Source organism: Lissotriton vulgaris, chromosome 10 (genome assembly GCF_964263255.1).
Source record: "Lissotriton vulgaris chromosome 10, aLisVul1.2, whole genome shotgun sequence".
In the NCBI taxonomy this organism is placed as follows: domain Eukaryota; kingdom Metazoa; phylum Chordata; class Amphibia; order Caudata; family Salamandridae; genus Lissotriton; species Lissotriton vulgaris.
Window position 1 is genome coordinate 411,648,921 of NC_141698.1, and position 20,438 is coordinate 411,669,358.

Here is a 20,438-nt window from a genome sequence, read left to right on the forward strand (position 1 = left end):
TATAGCTTTATAAGAACTACACAATATACTGTGATGAGTAGATGGTTAACTTTTTTTTTTTTTTAAATGTTACAATCTCGGAAGATAGTGAAAAGTAGAGTAGGTGATCTTTGAATACACTGTAGTATGCACACTTGCTACTGTAGGAAGGAGTATTACTGGAGTCTACTATTAAGCACTTTGGCTTGGTAAGAGTTGTGAATAGAGTGCAGTCTCTTCCCACACCCTACTGTACACACCTATTATTAGTGAGAGGGATGTTGGCAGGGAGGGCAGTCCCTCTTCACTAACTATTACACACACCTGTCATCTGAAAGAGAGATATCAGCGGAGAAGTCGGTCTCTATCAACACACCCTACTATGCATACCCTTCATCTGAGAGAGAGGTCTGACAGGAGTGGCAAGTCCCTCCCCACACACTACTATCCACACCTGTCATCTGGGAGATATCTGAAAGGAGAGGGTAGTACATTCACACACCTTACTACACACCCCATTATGTGAGAGAGATCTGAAAGGAGAGATAATTCCATTCACACCCTCTACTATGCACACCTGTCAAATGAGAGAGAGAGAGGTCCGACAGGAGAGGGCACTCCCTCCCCACACACTACTACACATATCCATCATCTGTGATGTCTCATAGGAGAGCCCAGTTCATGCACGGAACTTGCTCCCTCCTATGCAAACCCATCAGCCCAGAGAAAGGACTCACTGGAAAGACTAGTCTCTCTCCTCACCCTATGCAGTCAGTCAGTCAAAAATTCTTTATGCAGCTAATTAAAGCCATAAAAGCACAAAATAAACACACGAGCAGTAGTTATTGAGACAAGACAATGGAGCACCAATAAATACACAGCAAATACAATTTACACATGTAATGTCCCCTAGAAACATATAAAAATAGAAAATAAAAAAATGTATACGACTGTTAAAAACGCAGACTATAAAAATTCAACATATAAAATTCATCCATAAAAAAGGGTCATATACATTTAATCAGGGAAAGTAAAAATGTGTCTATACAGGAGGCATCCTTTTCCTAATTATTATAGCACTAGAAAAATAACAAGCAACTCCAAAACAGACCATCGGTGAGGAAAGCATCTGCAGGTATAATAATGCTGGCCTTGCTTAGACGAATTGGCATGGGCTAAAAAGAGGAAGAATATATTTTTTACGCAGACTGACATAAAATTCACAAAAAAGAGTAAAGTGCAAAGTGTCCTGATCAGAAAAATTGTCACATGTACATGGCTTCGAACTACCCTTTGCATCTTTGTCATCTGAAAGAGAGGTCACTGCAGAAAGACCAATCCCTCCTCACAACCGTAATCCAAGATAGGGGCCTCAGCAGAGATGCCAGTCTTTTCATACACCCTACTATGGTTGCCCATCACCTTAGAGGCAAGTCTCAGCAGAGAGAGGCCAGTCTCTACCACACACTGCTATGCATACTGGTCACTCTGAGGAGAAGTGTCAGTGGAGAGGTCAGTCTCTCCTTACACTCCTTTTAATACTCAGGAAAGCTGGGAGTCTAGAGCCCACGATCTCCCCATGTGCTAGTAGAGGGAACTATGGAGTAGAAGTACTGTTATCAAAGAGTGTAATTCGACCCCCCCAAAATGTAAAATCTCACGGGATAGTAAAAAAGTAGGGGGGCTAGAGAAAATCTCTCTGAAGAGAGAAGTCAAAGCAGAGAGGCTTAAGTGTCTGCACACACATAATATAAAAGTGATTTTACTATACATACACTTACAAAAATAATTAACTTAAGAGAAAAAACTAGAAATTCACTGAAAAAACAACAAAATGTTAAAGTAACGTTATAGTTTGGCGAAATTAAAATATGTTTTTGTGTTAAAAAAACCTTAAAAATTCACTGAAAAAACTAAGGTTAAAGTAATGTTATAGTTAGTTGAATTTCTCAATGACAAAATTAACGTTTTGAAAAAAAAAAAACAACAACAAAAAAACACATAAAATCACCAGTTATAGCTAGCAGTACTAACTAGATCTTGCGTCCCCGCCATGTTCTGCTTATGACCGGACATACATCACTCGTGACATATTCTATTACATCATTTATGACATCACTTATGACATCTCAAATGGTATCTCAAATTACATCACTTCACTTTCACACATATTGCTCACTAAATTAGTATGATATTAGAGGCCGGACAGTAAATCCAAAACAGGTCAGGAGAAAATCACCCATTACTAATGCCACCACACTTGCAAATGTTGGGGAATTATGGCACTATACGAGTCTTCACTTGCAATTCAACTTTGCGTGGCTCAATGGTCTCCAATGGTGGGGTGACCATTACGTTCACCTTTTTTTTGTGGACACAGCACCTCCAGTTCCAAGTGGCTACATTATCCCTTTCAGTGTACCTGTTTCAATTTATGTGTCGGCAGTGTCCTTATCTTTGCATTTCCATTTGTGTGCGGCCAAAGTATATTTTTGTTTTTGTGTGACCCGTGTCTACATGTGTATAAGCATAGTGTTTGATTTTTATATTGGAAAAAAAACCAATGATTCAAAAGAATAATTATATCAAACACTGTGGCGCACAATTTGTTAATATATGCTTTAATGCCATATCGCCTGTGGTCCAAGTGAACAATGTAAACCACAACACTAGTACCATAATCTCTAACTGCCATACGAACATATTATGTAGAGTATAGGAATTTGGTACAAGCTCACAGGTTACCTACACATACAAAACATCCTAATACAACTTAAAAGTTTGATTTCTGGCGTGAAAATGTAGGATGAGCTGCACAAGACAAAAAGGCCGAAACACCAGACATGCAATTCACAGAGCAACACAAATAAGAACATCATTTAAGATATAAGGTAAATGCACAGTGAGCAGATACAGACAACTATGTATTCTGAATAACGATAAGATAATTTTTTATTTCATCTTACCCTCCAATGATTTTAAGAGAATGGAAAAATCTTCATCCTCTGTGGAGAAAAAATCAAATTTAGCACACTAATAATATTTATGTGAAAAAAAGCCAACCATGACATAGTAATATATTAAAGTGTTTTATCGAAAGTTACACATTTATTCAAACTCTAGCACTCTATAAATCCAACCAAAATTAAGAACGTTTAAGGTAAATTAGCCTTAGCAATCTTCCTGTTTTTTCCTCTTTCCTTTCCGCCACAAATTGCTCTCCTCCACCTGAACAACACTTATTTTTGTATGTGGTTTTATGTTGCAAGAAACAGAACTATGCTTTGACCACTGTACATGAATGGGCACACGTCAAAGATACAGGTGATTGGATTAACATAGCAGTGAGTATTTCAACTAAACAAGCACAGTATGACGTTCCAATTCTCCTGTATGAGATATACTTCTAATAAACATGACGTTGGTCAGTCCAGGTTCGATCATATTGAGGTTTACTAAAGAAAGAATAACAGAAGTAAAAACATATATATAACAGTCCATGCATTGGAGTAACGTTTTGAAGACCTAGTGCCAGCACACACGTTTTACAGGAATAAATCAAAACTGTACACTAAATAATTTTCTGATGAAGACCCATTAGGAGGCATGGGAAGGCAGTTTCTTGATCTATGAAGCACCTGTGTAATGTACGCCGGCCCTCTTACACGACGATTCATGTCATTATAAGATGGGGATTAAGGCAGACCTTCTCATACCTGTCCCCCTTTTCTCATATAATAGCTGTCAATGCTTCCACTGCCTATATTGGTCATATCTTCGATCACCAAGTTGATACATTTTCCAGGTGTGAACTATCTTAAAATGTGTAGTCAATAACATGTGGTTTAAGAGTTTACCTGATACGAGTGGTAAGAGGGCAATTACAGTTCTTCCCCCATAATCAAAACAATAACCTGATATTTTGTTTTTAGGTTCTATACCTGTGACATCTTTGATGCAGGTCGGAACCTTTCTGCAAAAAACATCCAATAGCCCTGCAGGCCCACTAAATATGTGCCATCGTCCCCCGATCTCCACAGCCCTTCCATCAATCTTCTGAAGACCACAAAAAGGCCACCAGGCACACAGGCAGTCAGGTGATTCCTCATAAAACATGTATGTTCCTTTTTTATGTGTTGACAGCATACCGAGGTGGTAGGTGCCCTGAACCAGATATTAAGCCAAAGGTCCTCCGTTATTTCCATCCCCACCTCAGTTTCCCAAGAAGAAAAATACGAAGGTTTGGGACAGTTGTGGGCATCTTCTAAAAACCCTATTTTAATTTTTTTCCTGGAAGAGCAATGGACATTCAGTAGATATTCCATGGGATTCAAATGCATCAGCTGTGAGATCTGAAAGGCATCTTCTCCACAAAGGTGACTGGCACAGCGACAAGAATCAACTGTATACTTATAGTAAACTCATCATCATATGCATGTCTTAACGTGATCTTAGAATCAGATACCATCCTTCAAAGCCCCGGTCTTGAAGGCAGCAGAGAAAATATGGTTTATGCAAGCCCAGAAAACCTGGGAATGTGGTCCCTCCTCCTATCCGGAGCATAGGGTTCTAATGCATTAATGTGGTCACAGAAGAGTTCAAGAGGCTCTCATCACGTTTAAATCAAGAACAAAGCAATTGGATAGGTTTTGAATAGAGTTCTCTTTCAATGTGTATCCACAATTTTTCACTTTGGTTCTTCTGTAACCTCTAGATAGTCATGTGGAGACAGAATACACTCAACGTTGGTGACTTTCATTTGTTCCAACAGAGAAGGAAAGGATTAGGGGATGAAAGAGGGATATATTTCTTCAATCCCTTTCTCTCATGGTAGACACCTATAAAATTGGTCTTTGGAACTTTTGAGGCATCATCTATTTTAGAAAAATCACACATTGACTCATACTTATGGCCTCTAGGCAGGTGCACCCTTCAACTCATCCACCAACTTTAGATCAACATTATTCATAGGAGTGATTATATTTTTGGAAAGTGGGTTGTGATGCTTTGGTGGCAGATATCTGAGACTGCATTGTTTGCGTTTGTTTCATTCCCCTATAAGATGTGTCCTTTAAACTGGGATGGCTGCTCAGTTGAGACATATTAAAGAGCTGTAAATTTTAATCCAGGAACCAATCGCAAAGCGAAGTATGAGGGCGTGGCTTGGCCGGCTGCAAGATGGCCGCACTGTAGTGGGCTCTGCCGGCCAAGCTCTATTATCCTGCACAATCCTGTTGACATCGCTACCCTGCCTGCACTGCTCTCACATTTTTCGACTTGGGGGAGCGCCGCGTACTTGCCTGTGCCATTCCCGTGCTGCTGTGTGCTCCCCGGGCTGCGATCTCTACCTCGAGGGCAGCGTTGGGCTCCCACGTCCGGAGGCCGCTATCGTCAACATCGGAGCCGCTGTCGCTTGCTGGGCCCTCCTGCCGGGGGCTAGGGCTGTTGATCGACCGCTACTGAGTGCGGTGAGTTGCAATATCGCCGGGGGGGGTTCGCCGGTGGGGTTGGGGCCGCCCGCGAGCGGCCTGGTTTCGGTGGCGCCGCGGCCTGGTCGGGGCCTAGCGCTGCTGTCCGGCCTTGCATGGCTGCGGCGTTGCCTGTGCTGAGCCATGAGAGCGGCGTACCTCCCTCGCTCCCCTTGCTGGCGCTTCCCCCCCTCGGTGTGCGCATGCCGCTGCTTCCGCCCGGCCCCTGCTGCTAAAGTGCCACGAGGATCGCCTGCCATCAAGGCCCTGCTGCCCGGAGAGCCTCTACTTCCGTGCCACGCTGCGGCCCACCCGCGTCTCCCTGCCTCCTGTTTCACTGCCTTCCCTTGGATGCGCGGCGGGGGGACTGCGGATGCTCCCACCCCACATTTCTCCTGAGCCTGGACCTGGCACAGATTCACCCAGCCCTGGAACTTGCCTGACTGGTCTTGTTTTGCCCCGGAGCCTGGCCTCTGTACTGTGTGGGCCCTCTCCTTCGGACGGACATCCCTGGCTGTTGGTTTCCTGGCGGGTGTCCCTCCCATCACTGCAGGGCCTGGTGGGGGGGTCGCGGGGACTCTGCGCTCGCTCCTACTCTAGACATCTTTGGTGCCTTGTCCATTGCCACACTTCCTGCTGGACTTTCCCGGGGCCCCCCTGCTGCGATTGCCTGGGGTCGGCCAGGTTACTCTCCTCCTGCCGGTGACCAGGAATTGTCGCGCACACTGTGCCCCACACGCTTGCTGGGACAGAGCGCTGTCTCTTCTCGCCCGACGGGGCGTCTTTGTCAGGGCTCCCAGTTCTGGCCCATCCCCACTTGAGCCCCCGCTGGTGCCTTGGTTATTACCATACTGCCTGGCGGACTTTCCCCGGATTCCTCTGCGGCGGCTGTCTGGAATCTGCTGGGTCCCACTCCTCCGGCCTGTTGACTGGGGCGCGGCGCTCACTCTGGGTCCCTCATGCTCCCCCGCAGCTCCCTGTGCCTGAGTGCCGTCTCACCCAGCGAGCGCCCTGGTTGTTTCTTCCTTCTCTGGCCCCTGTACCTCCGGTTTTGCTGCTCTGTCAGGGGGTGCCCCACATTGGGTGGGGCACCGGCCCTCTTCTTCACCCGGTGGCGGCTGGGCATAGGTCTGTTCCGTGGGCTCCTGCTATTCACCACCTGCTGCCTACTGTGCTTCACACTGTGTCTTAGGGGACGCGCCCACTGGCCTGCGGCTGGCTCTTTTCCCCCGGCCTCTTGGACTGTGCTCCCCGCTGGACTCCACGTAACAGCCAGTTATCTGCTAGGTAATCCTACTGCTTCATCAGCCCCTTCTTCACCCTGAGTGCAGGTGCCCACCACTGCTGTTTCTCGCCATGGGGAAATCAGACCTAAAGGAGCCTAAGATCGCCTTCTACCTCCGAAGATCCTTATGCCAGGACGGTGCAGGCTCAGACAGAGCCGACTCCGCTGCAATGACCGATACCCCTCAGAGCCGTGATGACAACCTTAAGGCGATAATGCTTGATGTTAAGTCAACCGTCACCGGCATTGCTTTCCAGCTGGATCAACTATCTACTTGCCTCGACTCCGTGAAGGCTCGTGTTGATTCCCACGACAACAGGCTACTCCTTGTGGAATCAAGGGTGTCTGATGTTGAAGATGTGGCTACACTGGACAGGCAGAAGCTTCTCCAGATGGATAAGATTTTGGCCGTAATACAGGAAAAGAATGAAGATTTGGAGGCTCGCTCCCGCCGGAGTAATCTTTGCATTACGGGCCTTCCGGAGTCCACCAATATTTCTAAGATGGAAGACTTTGTTGAGCAACTCATTAGGGTGCTCTTCGAGGACGTCCTGTCTCAGTTCTTTGACGTGAAGCGTGCTCATCGTTCCCTTGGCCCGCGCCCTGGTCCAGGTCTGCCACCTCGCCCTATAGTGGCGAAGATCTTAAACTTCTGTTATCATGATGCCATTCTCCGGGCGGCATGCGATAAGGGCACCATTAAGCACCAGGGCAATACCCTCTCTTTCTATCCGGATTACACTTTGACTGTTCAAGCATCCAGGAGAGAATTTCTGCTGTCCAAGCGCATCCTCCAGAAGCATGAGGTGGCATACTCCCTGGCCTATCCGGCGAAGCTGAGGGTCTGTCAGGGTTCCAAGACACTCATTTTTCCTGACCCGAGGGAGGCCCTTGCCTTTGCTAAGAGACTTGACAAAGAATCCAGATCCCCCCCCTCCCAAGTCTCCGAACGGGGCTGCCGACCGCCTAAGTGATAATGACTGAGTGTGCGGACTATGGTGTTTTTTTCTCTTGTTTCAACTGGACTTTGTCTTTGATGTCACTGCTCTTTTGCAGGGGTGTTCGCCGAGTCCTTGCCATTCCCCCACCGGGATGATTCCCATTTTTCACTGTGTGTTTCCCTCTCCCTGTTGCGGGTTCCCTGTGTGGAGTGGGTGGTATCCTCAGCCTGTTTGGGGGGGGGAGGGGGGTTGGTGTGGGTGCGGGGTGGTTGGGTTTCTTGTTTTTGTAGTTTGTAGGGGGGGTTGGGGGCGGGGGTGGTCGGGACTGTGGGTTCCCCCATGTTTGTTTTTTGTCTCTGCATTGTGTTACCTACACGGCACAGTCGCTAGTCTCACTAAGTCCATACTCTGCTTTGTTTTTCCTCTTGCACAGCACACTATCCTCCGAGGTGTTTGGATTGTACCTACCCAACAAATCTCACATTCACATATGCCACTTCACTGGTCTCCCCAATCCGGTTGCGCCCGCCTGTGTTCTGGCGTCTGGGGTGCCCTCGCTGTTGATGTTGGCGCATCTCCCTGCGGGCTGCGCCTGCTGCTTGGCCGCCCACGCGCCTTTCCCGCGCTGCTCAGAAAGCTGCAACCCATTGGGAGCCGGGGCTTCTATTCTCCTGTGCTACTCCACATACCTGTTCTGCCTCGGCACTGGCTGGCTTTTCTGCTCCTTTTGAACGCATTGCTGCTCTGCGCTCCCTGCTGTCAGCTCTCCCCAACGCGTCACCCCGCCCTGCTCCCCTATGGCTGACATTGTCTGCTGGACTTGGAACGTCTGCGGCCTGAACGATTTTCGTAAGGCTTGCTTGATCCATTCGGACCTCCTGCGCCACAAAGTAGATATATGTCCGTGGGCTCCCACACATTCAGTATACATCTCCGGGCCTCTGGTCGTACCTCCTCCCCCAAGGCATCCTGTATCTCGCCATGTACCTTCATCCAACATTCCTGTACTTCCACACAGTGCCACAGAATATGCATAAAAGTGACAAGCTCTCCACCTCCCCTCCGACACTCTCCACCTGCCCCATCCGTATCAGTCGCGGCCCTGTAATATATGACCTATGCAAAACCTTTAATTGCACCAATCTAAGTCTCATCTGGATCGCCACCACCCTCGGGGAGGAAATCGCCTCTATACAGTCTTTGTCATCTAGTTCTATCCCGTCTGCACTCCACTGCGCTCTGATAGTACCCAGTGGGTCCTCCATATTATTGATACTCTCGGTCTTCGAGAGGAGAAGCCTCCGGAAGCGTGGCGCCTCTAGGTATATGTGTGAGGAAGGCATGTCTAACCTGGAGGTATCGATAATACTCACTATCGAGTACACTGTATTGCTTCTTGAGAGAGTCAAATGTTTATATTGTGTCCTCTCCCAACACATCTTTGATCTGAGTAATCCCGATAAGGTCCCACTTATCAAATCCCTTAGACTTCCACAAGCTCCAAAGTCTCTCGGAATTCCACAAGGGGGTGGCCAAAGTAAGTTTACCCTCCCAGGTAAGATATCTATTAGCCGCATGCCATGAGTGGACTGTATATGCCGCCAGACCGAACAGTGAGTATCGTCTGGGCCTGGCATAAAGCGCCCTGGTGAAATCCCCTGCCTGTCCACAATCCATAGCATACCCTGGATCCCCAAGGGATCCGTACACCACATGATACATCGCCACAAGTTGCGAAGGCCAATAGTATTTCCGCAGATCCCGCAGCCCAATCCCCCCTCCCTACCAGGGGAGCGTAAGAGAATGCTATGCGGGGTCTTCCGTCCCAGAGAAGCTTCCTCTGAAGGGCCTCTATTTCCTTAAAATAGAATGCCGGTACCGGGTCCATTGTATTCTGGAGTACATACAAAAATCAGGGAAGTGCCATCATCTTGAACAACACTGCCCTACCCAACATGGAGAGCGGAAGAGCCTTCCAACGTTCCACGTCTCTTTTAAACCGAGTCAAGGGGGGACCCAGATTATTGGTATAGCGCAACTACGAATCAAGTGTTATGTAAATACCCAGGTATTTAACCCCTTCTGGCTCAATCTGTATCGGGCAAGACTGTGGGACTACTGGTGGCTTGCCCGCGAGAACGAAAAGCACTGATTTCGACCAGTTTATAGCAAATCCGGAATATCTTCCAAATATGGCTAGCACATCAAGAAAATGGATCAGGGATGCCCTTGGGTTAATGAGATAGAGCAGAATATCATCGGCATACAATGACATTTTATACTCTCACTTCGGCGTCTGCCGCAGACCGCGTATTGACCAGTACCATCTGAACCACGCCGCAAGAGGCTCCAATGCAAGAGCTAAGAGAAGCGGGGACAGAGGGCACCCCTGTCTCGTACCCCTGCCAAGGGGAAAATCAGGCAACTTACAGTTGTTTAAGACTACTCTAGCCAAGGGATTAGCATATAGCAATCGTACCCAATGAACGAACTCTGGTCCAAAGCCCATCTTAGCCAGTACCGCCAACAGCTAGGACCACTCGACCCTATCGAACGCCATAGTGGCATCTAAGGACACCAGTACCGCCGGCTCATGAATCTTGGGGGAACCACCCATATTTCCATGCAACCTCCACAAGTTTAGAGCTGTGTTTCGGCGCAGCATAAAACCAGACTGATCTGGGTGTACCAGGGTGGCAATTACCTTAACCAATCTAGTTGCGAGTAGCTTCACCAGGATTTTAGGCTCGGTACTAAGCAGTGAAATGGGTTTGTATGAGGCACAAAGCGTCTTAGGCTTGCCTGCCTTATAAATGACCGCAATATTAGCCACTTGCTGGTCGTATGGGAGTTAACCTTTCTCTCTACTTTCTGAGAACATGGATCGAATATACGGGGCGAGTTTATGAGCATTCAGTTTGTATAGTTCTATTGGGATTCCGTTAGGGCCAGTCACCTTCCCGGATCTTACCCCTCTAATCGCCTGTGCCACTTCATCGTCAGTAAAAGGTGAGTCCAAGTATCTCCTATCTTCTTCCGACAACGCAGGCATTCTAATATCCTTGACCATTTCACTGTTCTCAGCCTCAGTGTATCCACTGACCGAGGTGTATACCCCTCCGTAGTAGCCAGAGAACTCATCAGCAACTGCCTGTGGATCCGTGACCATGACAGAATCTGCTCTCTGTAGCTCATGGACCAGCCTCGATGCCCACTCATCACGTTCAAGCCACATTATCAACTTGCCTGCCTTGTCTCCATGTTCATATATTCGACTTTGGATGTCATTATTCTGGGCTATCGCTTGATCTCTGGCCAGGCCTTTGTATTCATCCTGATGTAACTTCAAAAAAGTGGAGGTCTTTCGGAGTGGCCGAACTAGCCACACTTTCCTCCAACCTTATCACATCCGCCTCAGCCCTAACCACTTCTGCCTGATGTTTCTTTTTCTTCCCGGCCACCAAAGACAGGACCTCCCCCTGCACTACGGTCTTATATGCTTCACAGGGCCGGTCCTAGGCATGGGCGGTATGGGCAGCTGCCCAGGGCCTCGCGCTCAGGGGGCCCCCTGCCGGCCCCGCAGAGTAGGGAAAAGCGCACTCGCGCAGGCAGTAAGGCACTTAGAGGGGCCTCACATCTTCCCTTTCGCCCGGGGCCTCAGAAGGCCTCAGAAGGCCTAGGACCGGCTCTGATGCTTCACACAAGGACTGCGCTGAGTCGACGGTGCCCACACTCTCCTGGAAGAATCGTTCCGATATCCTGATTACCTCTTTCTTAGTGTCTTAGTAGCCACACACTAATAGGAGCAACTCTGCCAACCATAGGCTGCCCAAGTTCCACCCACAACCACATAGGAGAGTGGTCAGAGATACCCCTTCCAAGATAATGTGCCTCTCTAACTGCAGCCGCCATGGCCGCCGGTATCAACATATAATCTAGTCTGGACATGCTGTGGTGTGCAGCGGAAACATGTGTGAAGCGCGACTGTGTCGGATTACATAACCGCCAGCTGTCAACAAGCCCCACCGTTTCAAGGAAGTCTGGGAGCCACTTATGCGCTGGTCTGAGTATCCGAGCCGGGTGTCTGTCCATCTCCCCATCAAGCACTGCATTAAAGTCGGCCTAGGGGCAAAGTGAGAAAGACAGAGCCCAGGTCGCAGAAAGTGTCGGACTGGAGACCTGGGAGTACATATATTGGCAAGAAGGTAACCGTCCTTCCCCCCTCCCCACTGTACAGAGACACCGATATATCGGCCCCTCTGGTCTGACCACGTGGCCTGAATTGCTAATGGAAAGGAGTTCTTAATCAAAATACCTACTACCCTGGACCCTGCAGTAAACCCAGAGTGGGCCACCAATTTATGCCCCCCTTTATGGAGAGCCATGCATCGATTGCAAATGAAATGTGTCTCTTGCAATAGTAACACATCTGGAGATTGCCTTCTCACCAACTGATTAACCATTCCTCTCTTAATCCTATCTCCCAGGCCATTCACATTCCAGCTCATCACCTTTATCCTTGATCCCTGGCTAACATACGACATCTGACCAACATGAATATCGTCTGTTACACTGCTACCCGATGAATAAAAGAAATAATAAAAGAAAAACCAAACAATACTGCTTACAATAACAAAACCATACAAAAAAAAAAACAATCGAGTCCAACTCCCACCCCCCCACATTGCACCCCTGCATATGGCTAACGCCCATCCCCAACTAGCAATGTGCCTGTCGCCCAATAACTACCCTAAGGGCTAACTAAAAGTAGAAACGGGGAGAAGAACCAAAACCCCGCCCCCCCCCAAACCTTCCAGTACCACAATCCTCTAACTCAGGGTAATTCACAGCTATCTTACAGTCAACAAGATACAGCTAACAAACCAGTTGCGGATCAGCCCCACCAGCCGACAGTCCAAAGTCCGTAGTTCGTTCTCATGGCCCCTGTTACTCCTGTTCCAGCTGCTCCTCTTCTCCGCTTCGAACCTGTGTCTCCTGCTCGTTCTGGTGTCTGCGGTCTACCCAGTCTGAAGCCACCTCAGGGTTGTCAAAAAAAACAGGTCTTCCCTCCAACTTCCACACGGAGATGAGCCGGGTACATCATCCCGTATTTGAGTCCCTTGTCCCAGAGTTTCTTTTTCACCTGAAGAAAGCTTTGTCGTTGCTTCTGCACCAGCTGGGTGAAGTCCGGGAAAAAGGAGAGCGTGGCATTTTCATATCGCAGTGGGGGGCCCCCCTCGAGCCGCCTGTAGGATCACATCTCTGTCACGAAAATTCAGAACTCTAGCAATCATCGGGCGAAGGGGTGCCCCAGGCCTGGGTCTTACCCCCGGCACTCGATTGGCCCGCTCGACCGTAAAAAAGTTGCTAAGCCCTTTAGGATTGAGATGGTTAAGGAAAATGTCTTCCACAAACCGGTCTGGCGTCGGGATCTCCGCGCTCTCAGGTACTCCAAGAATGCGTATATTCAGGGAGGAGCTTTGCGCGCAACCAAGATGGTCGCGTAAGCACAGGGCTCCCGAAACCCTCGCCACCTCCCACATCTATCCTGAATTTTATCCTGACTACGACGACGGGTTATTGAAAACGCAACCCAGCTGATATAATAGCAGCTTTCAAAAATCGATTTGGACCCCGGGAACCGAAACTACGATACTTTGAACTTTTGTGGCCTGCTCCCTGGAACTGCCCGGGGCTCGAGTCACTGTGGTGCCCAGGTGGTAGTTGAACAACAACAGCCTGCGGGGTCCTGCTCAAAACCTTGGAGTTTTTTTTCGCTTTCATTTTTGGTTCTTCTGCCTCTTCCTATCTCCACACCACTCTGGCAGTCCGGGAGCCGGACCCCGCAACTTCACCGAGTGCCAGCTGCCGAGTGTTCCTGGTCGTGTGATCTCCTGCTGAGACTCACACTTGCATATCCCTGCGGGTGAATCGTGAGGAGTCATTTTTACCAGGTCTCAAAGGCCCCTCCGGGGCGTAACATCTAATATGGCGGGCAAACCCGACAGCGAGAAACGGAAGACCAAAACCACTCACCGAGGGGGTACTATTCAATCATTACGGATCGCTATACCCATCCTAAAGGGTCCCCCGGTGGTGCGAGTAGGTCTCTGGAAGATGCTGGTGACGGCTCAGCCGCAGTGGATGATTTGACCCTGCGTGATGTCATGGGCGCCATTGCTAGCATGAAGACCTCCATTGGCTAACATAATGAGGCTCTGGCTCTAAAGCTTGACACTGTGGCAATCAATGTCAACTTGATCAGGGCAGACTTATAAAAGACTAACGAAAAGGTCAAATCCCTAGATTTGAAGACCTCCAGCCTTACAACCGATGTGTCCGATTTACAGACGGAGGTTCGCAACCTACGATCCTCCAATGATCTCTTTGCTCGCCGGCTGGAGGATTTTGAAAGTGGGGCAAGACGCAACAACGTACGTATCATTGGGGTCCCTGAAAAATCAGAAGAGTTAACCGCAGATCTCCTTGTGGAAGACCTCATCTTAAAACATCTCGCCCCAAAGGCCTGAGCAACTTTTTCGCGGTGGAACAGGCACACAGAGTGCCGGGTGGGGTGCCCCTCCACGGCCTATAATCGCCAGAATTTTCAATTTCAGAGATAGTGTCATATGGTTACTGTGTTTCTATATATTGTGTTAAGTTAGCATGAGTTTATTAAATGTTTAAATGACATATTTTCCTCCGGCTTCAGTTTGCACACGACACCTAATTGTTATTGTAGCTTTCAACCTAGACGAAAGATGTGATTTATTTGAGAATAATATGTTATTGCTCTGATATCAGTCGTGCTTGGTACAACTGTCTGCACACAGAACTGCACCCTCTAAGAATAACCTAACACAAGGTTGCTGAAAGCCTGATCCTCGCACCACATTAGACATAACACAAATAATGTTGCTGCCAACATTGGGCTCTACGCGGGTTTAAGATAGAGTTACAGGGAATGAATCAACACACTTGATGCTTCGCATGCAGAGAGCTGGTAGCTGTTGATGTGCTCTACTCCTACTGACCATTAGAGGTATGGGCCAGCCCTGCTAAAAACCCAAATGAGACGTTCTTAGATATAATATATTATGCTAAATAGGGTGCGCGAAATATAGGTGATACAAACTTTCTATAGATTTTGCATTATAATATGCTATCACCGTTCGCTTACTATGTTATGTTATGTTATATTAATTTATTATGCGCACAGCGACTCCCGCGGCGTTTTGAACCCGCTGCAGACGAGTTAACTCAGCCTGGTTGGCCCCAGCCAGAAGAGAGCTAGCGTAGTCCAGGCGGGAGATGATAGTTGCCTGGACTACAAGCTGTCTGGTTGGGGCGTCAAAGAATTTAAGAACTGGTCTTAAACCTCTTAACAGTCCAAAGCAACAGGCTGCGTTTTTTTTTGGTATGCCCTACAAAGGTGAGACCATCGTCCAACCAGACCCCTAGATTTTTCACCTCCGACACCGGGGTCGGAGTAGGGCCCAGCTCAGAAGGCCACTACTGATCCCCCCAAAGCTCTACTCCCTTCCCGACAACCATTACCTCCGTTTACGTGGCATTGAGCTGGAGACAGTTTCCTGTCAACCAGCTAGCCACCGCCTTCAGTCCAGACTGAAACCTGGGGGCATCTTGTTCCGCATCCCCGCTGAGAGTAACCGCCAGCTGTGTGTCGTCGGCATATGAGACCAGAGTTAGGCCCCACTGCCTCGCGACATCAGCCAGCGGTCTCACGTAAAGATTGAACAACGTGGGACTCAGCGAGGACCCCTGCGGAACCCCCATGGCAAGAGGCTGGGACCTGGACTTGAAGGGAGGAATGGCAACGCAGAAGGAACGGTTGTCCAGGAAGGAGCGGAACCATTGCAGCGCCTGGCCACCGATGCCAATCTCCTCGAGCCGATGCAGGAGGATGCTGTGAGATACAGTGTCGAAGGCGGCGCTGAGGTCTAACAAATTCAGCGCCGCCGTCTGACCAGCATGGACTATGGACTAGTGACTATGCTGATAACTCTGATTTTTATAATATGTATGTTGATATTATATAAGATACTGCGTTTGAGAACCTTGCATTGAAAAATAAACATTTCAAACTTGCACGTGTGTTCTTTGACTCCCAGTTTTTGTTTGAAATGATTATATAGTGAAAGAGTGTTCATGTGTTCCACGATACCTGAGGTACCCTAAGTTCATGTTCTGGATTGTCTAAGTCATTGGGAAGTTATTAGTACCAATGAGACACTGTAGCTAGCTTGGTAAGGGGATTTCTGATACTAAGGTGAGTTTTGGGTCATCCTAACTCACCCAGGTTCTAGATCTCTGTGCACAGTTCTGTGGGAGAACGGAAACCCTGCTACATGGCGCCCATACGTTGTTGGCCTTATATCATGACACTCGAGTAGTATATCATTCAAACCTAAACTCCTTCATTCCCGTTTCCGGAAAACGGTGGTGTCGGACAACCTACCTATTTTTGACATAGGTCTTTTTCAAGCTTGAATTAATTTAAAACGGTTTATTTGAATTACTACCCAGTTGTGCTACAAAGTATACTTTGTTTTTTCGAGCTCCTGTGCTGACATGGCACAAGCCGTGGACATCCCGCAGCATAGTCGCATTGCGGTGCGTGACCACTTGCGGGCTTTTAATGTCCCTGTGGAAGGCTTGGCTGTGGTTCTGGTGGTGAGTGCGGAACATGCTTACCCGTACGAACTATTTTATTCGTGGGTGACATTTCCAGCGGTGGACGCTAATCCTGGAGTGTTCCATACATACACTGCTACAGCTGTACCGGTTGAGTATGCTCCGTACAGAGCACTGGAGGTTCCTATTGATGCTTGGCAGCATGGAGTTTGGTTTGGCGGCGCCCTACCACACGCTTTAACCGCTCAGAGGTTGGGTCCTTTGTCCATTCCGGGCACTAATTGGCCCGCTTTGGCTGGATTCACTCCTCACCCTAATCGCGCCACTTGTAACGTGGCTGATCTGCGGCGACTTCATGAAGTCGCAGTGTCTGGATTAGAGCGCTTGTTCATTACACAAGCCGTAATGTTCAGGACGCAGCCCCTAGGGGTGCGCAGCTTCGAGCAGAACAGGCTGGTTTGAAAATCAATCCTGTCATGGTGAATTCCGTGATGGGCAAAAAGCCCCAGGATAAGGATGATTTTCCGTTCTGGCTTGCGGAGAAATTCGGCCAGCTGGAAGCTGTGTTTCCTAATACGAATCCTGGTGACAAACACCGGATTCTTACGCTTAGTTTACCGAAAGATTTGGCACCTGAACTTGTTGACTGTGAGACCTGGGGTAAGACTTTTGCAGCGGTCTATTCGAGGTGCTATGGCACCCCGTCTGTGACCAATCTGGGTGCGGTCCTTAAACGTGTTCAAGATGACCACGGACCGGAGTCGGCGGTTGAGTTGGGTATGCGCCTGTGTGGCACCTTTGATATAGTTTGCGATCTGATCCTTGCAAATGTCAAGGGGAATGCAGTGAACTTTCAGGTTGCTAACGCTTTAGCGTTAATTCCCGAGGCCGAGAAACCCCGTCAGTTGGCAAGGATAATTGTGGCGGCTTATAAAACGGTTGGCCACAATGCAAAGGGTCTTAAGACTTTTCCTGATAAAGAGAAAAAGCAGCCCCAGGGTCAGTCTTCGGAAACTAGCGGTCAACCAAAGTCCAAGAAACAGAATTGGCCTAAAAAGCAGAATCAGGGTAAGCAACAACAACAACAAACACAGGTTTCTGCTCCTGCGTCTCAGTTGCCTGCGCAGTCGGATCGAGTTTATGATTTGCGCGATCGCGCGATGATTAAATCACCTGAAAGGTTTCAGGCTTCTGACCAACGCTCTCCTCGTTCCTTTCAGGACTCATCGGCTCCGTCAACCGGTGGTGGAGGGGGCGGCAGGGGCCGGGGTGTCCAGCAAGGACGTGGTCAGCCCCGCCAGCGTAACGGTGGAGATCAGCAGGAAGGCGCTACGCCCAAGAGACCACAGTTTGCCACGAAGAAAGTCGCCGCCCTGACAGCGCATCGATATGCCCCTGATAGTGAGAACGCGGCTTCGGAATCTGACGTGGGCTCTGACCTTGCTGGACAGCGCGGCAGAGATTACCATAGTGAGAGAGGCCCTCCGTCCACTGTTGAAGGTGACAGCGACTGACACTTATGTTGTAATTGAAACTGCTGATACGCATGTTGCTCCCCCTGAACGTCTTTTTGAAATTGTCCTGTTAATAGAAGGTGACATGCAGCGAACTGTAAAAGGGGTATTTTGGGAAAATCTCTCGTCTACGTATGACATTTTGCTTTCGGAGGCTGACTGGCCCCCACCTTTTGTTCTCGCAGCTCCGCGAGGGGAGGAGGTGATCCTCCCCAGTTTCTCGCACACTGTATCGAGAGTGGAGGCGCTGCATTTTGCAGAAGAGTGGGCTCTGGCGCTTGCGCCGGCTGTGTACCGCAATCAGTGTGGCTGGGATAAATTGTCTCCAAGCCACGAGATTCCGTTACGGTCTCAGCCGCAGCCTCAACCTCAATATCCCATACGGCGTGAAGCCAAAGCTTCAGTCGCGGCTATCCTTTAACAATTGGAATATCAAGGTGTAATTGAAACGTGTGTGTCACCGATGAATAACCCCCTTTTTACTGTAAACAAGCCGGACGGCTCATATCGTTTGTTTTTGGATTATAGGCATTTAAACTCGCATTGCCGTAACTGCGCAGTACAGAATACTCATGGCTCTGCTTTAGTGAATAGTCTTGAGCGTAAACGGTTCAAAACCACGCTTGACATTTCCAATGGTTTTTATGCCCATAGATTAGACGGTCTAAGTTCCCAATGGACCGGCTTTACATGCGGCGGTGTGCAAAAAATGTTTCGGCGTCTCCCAATGGGCTATAAGAATAGTCCTGGAGTATTCTCCGCCCGCATAGTCTCTCTTTTGGAGGGCTTCGACCCAGTTGCTTGTTCGTATGTGGATGACATTTATCTCACAAACGACGATCTTTGGGAGCATCTGTGTCGAGTAAATAGCATAGTTTGTAACTTTGCAGACATAGGTTACAAGTTTAACTTTGCAAAGTCGCACATTGCAGAGTACACAGTGTTGTTTCTCGGCTACGAGCTTAACAACGAGGGAAAGGGGTTGGCACCTCACTTCCTGGAGAAATGCGCACTGTTGCGCTCTCCGACAACACTGAAAAAATTACAATCTTTGCTGGGTTTTTTGAATTTTGGGAGGACTTACATTCCGGAATATGCCCAGCGTATCAAGCCTTTGTATGCTTTGATACAACCATTTTTTTTCCAAATCATGCTGACTGCCTGAGCATTCAGCCATTCTGCAGTCTTTGCAGGCTGATTTGCTCGCTTCTGAATAATTACAGACTCGTGATAACCAGACCAACCTGGTGATAAGAATTATCCCTGGGGCGGTGGGTTTCACGTACCTGACTTTTAATGAAGGAGATACAGTACCTATTGCTTACAAGTCACACTTGACACTTCGACTGAACTGCGTTTTTCCACTGTGGAGAAAGTTTTAACGGTGGTGCAGATGGCAATTCTTAAAGAACGTGCCCTGTCGCAAGGAAAACGCATGTTGGTTGTTACCCCGTGTCCTGCCTTGGAGGCAGTTACGAAAGCCAGTGTACCAAATTCCAAAGCTTTGCACCCTAGGTGGATTCGGTGGGCTGCATCTTTGACATCCCAGGATGTCACGTTTATTTTTGACGCCACTTTACGGTCGCAGGAGTACTTACAGTATGAATTTGTTCATCCTGCTCCTTTAGCAATGCGGCCGTTGGAGGATTTCCATTGCATCATTTACACTGATGGTTCGGCGCAGGTTGCGCATGGCTCTAAACATGCCTACGTTTCCGCTTGCGCCATTGTGGTCGGGGCCATGATGAACGATGAGTTCAAGTCCAGTGTCGTGCACACGCAGACGCTTGGGGACTGCACCGCACAATTAGCAGAGCTTCGTGCTCTGATGCCTGCATTGGAGTACGCTGATCCTAGTGTGACGACTTTGATCGTAAGTGACTCTTACTACTGTGTCCAGTCTTACAATGAGAACTTGTTCTTTTGGATTCAGAATGAATTTCGTGATTCCAAAGGTAGCACAATCAAACATAAAATGATCTGGGTACGAGTGGCGGAACTTAAAGAGAAGTTGCCACTCGTGTTTGTGATTCATACTCTCGGCCATCAGCACGTGGGGGTCCACGCTGTTGGTAATTCGCTTGCTGATGAAGCAGCGAAGTCAGCGGTATCGAAATACTTAGTTGCAGCAGTCACAAGGTCCAAAAGCAAAATAGATGATGACATCTTGGCAGCTGTTGCTGCGACCGCGAAGGGCAGTAAATATCCTGCGGGGTTCCCTTCTAAATACACATACCACTCAAGTCCCGATAAGTTTCCTTATGTGAAAATTCCTGATGTTGGTGAACGTCTAGTTCCCAACTCGGATCGCAGGGCTGCTTTGATTACAGCGGCTCATGAAGGTGTGGCGTCTGCGCATGCGGGCATCTCAGCCACTGTAACTCAGCTACAACAAAGGTTCTGGTGGCGGGGACTGTACAAACAGACGCGCGATTATGTCCTTCAATGTGACATTTGCCAGCAGATTAAACCTTCAACTGCTGCGCGTCCGCATCAGACACAGTTGTACATCTCTAATAAACCGCTTGGATGCGTTTATTTGGATCACTGCGGTCCATTTTCTTCTGATACTGCATACAGTAGCAGTTGATTCATG

At 48.4% G+C, this 20,438-nt stretch overlaps 1 protein-coding gene across 1 annotated transcript in view; it reads right to left on the reverse strand.

Moving 5' to 3' along the window:
* The window catches only part of ALG1 (ALG1 chitobiosyldiphosphodolichol beta-mannosyltransferase), a 442,794-nt gene that overhangs the window by 213,987 nt on the left and 208,369 nt on the right, over window positions 1–20,438 (reverse strand). Inside the window, exon 8 of the mRNA XM_086941231.1 lies at window positions 2,946–2,984. Within this exon, the coding sequence (XP_086797357.1) occupies window positions 2,946–2,984 (39 nt within the window). The remainder of the gene's footprint in view (window positions 1–2,945; window positions 2,985–20,438) is intronic.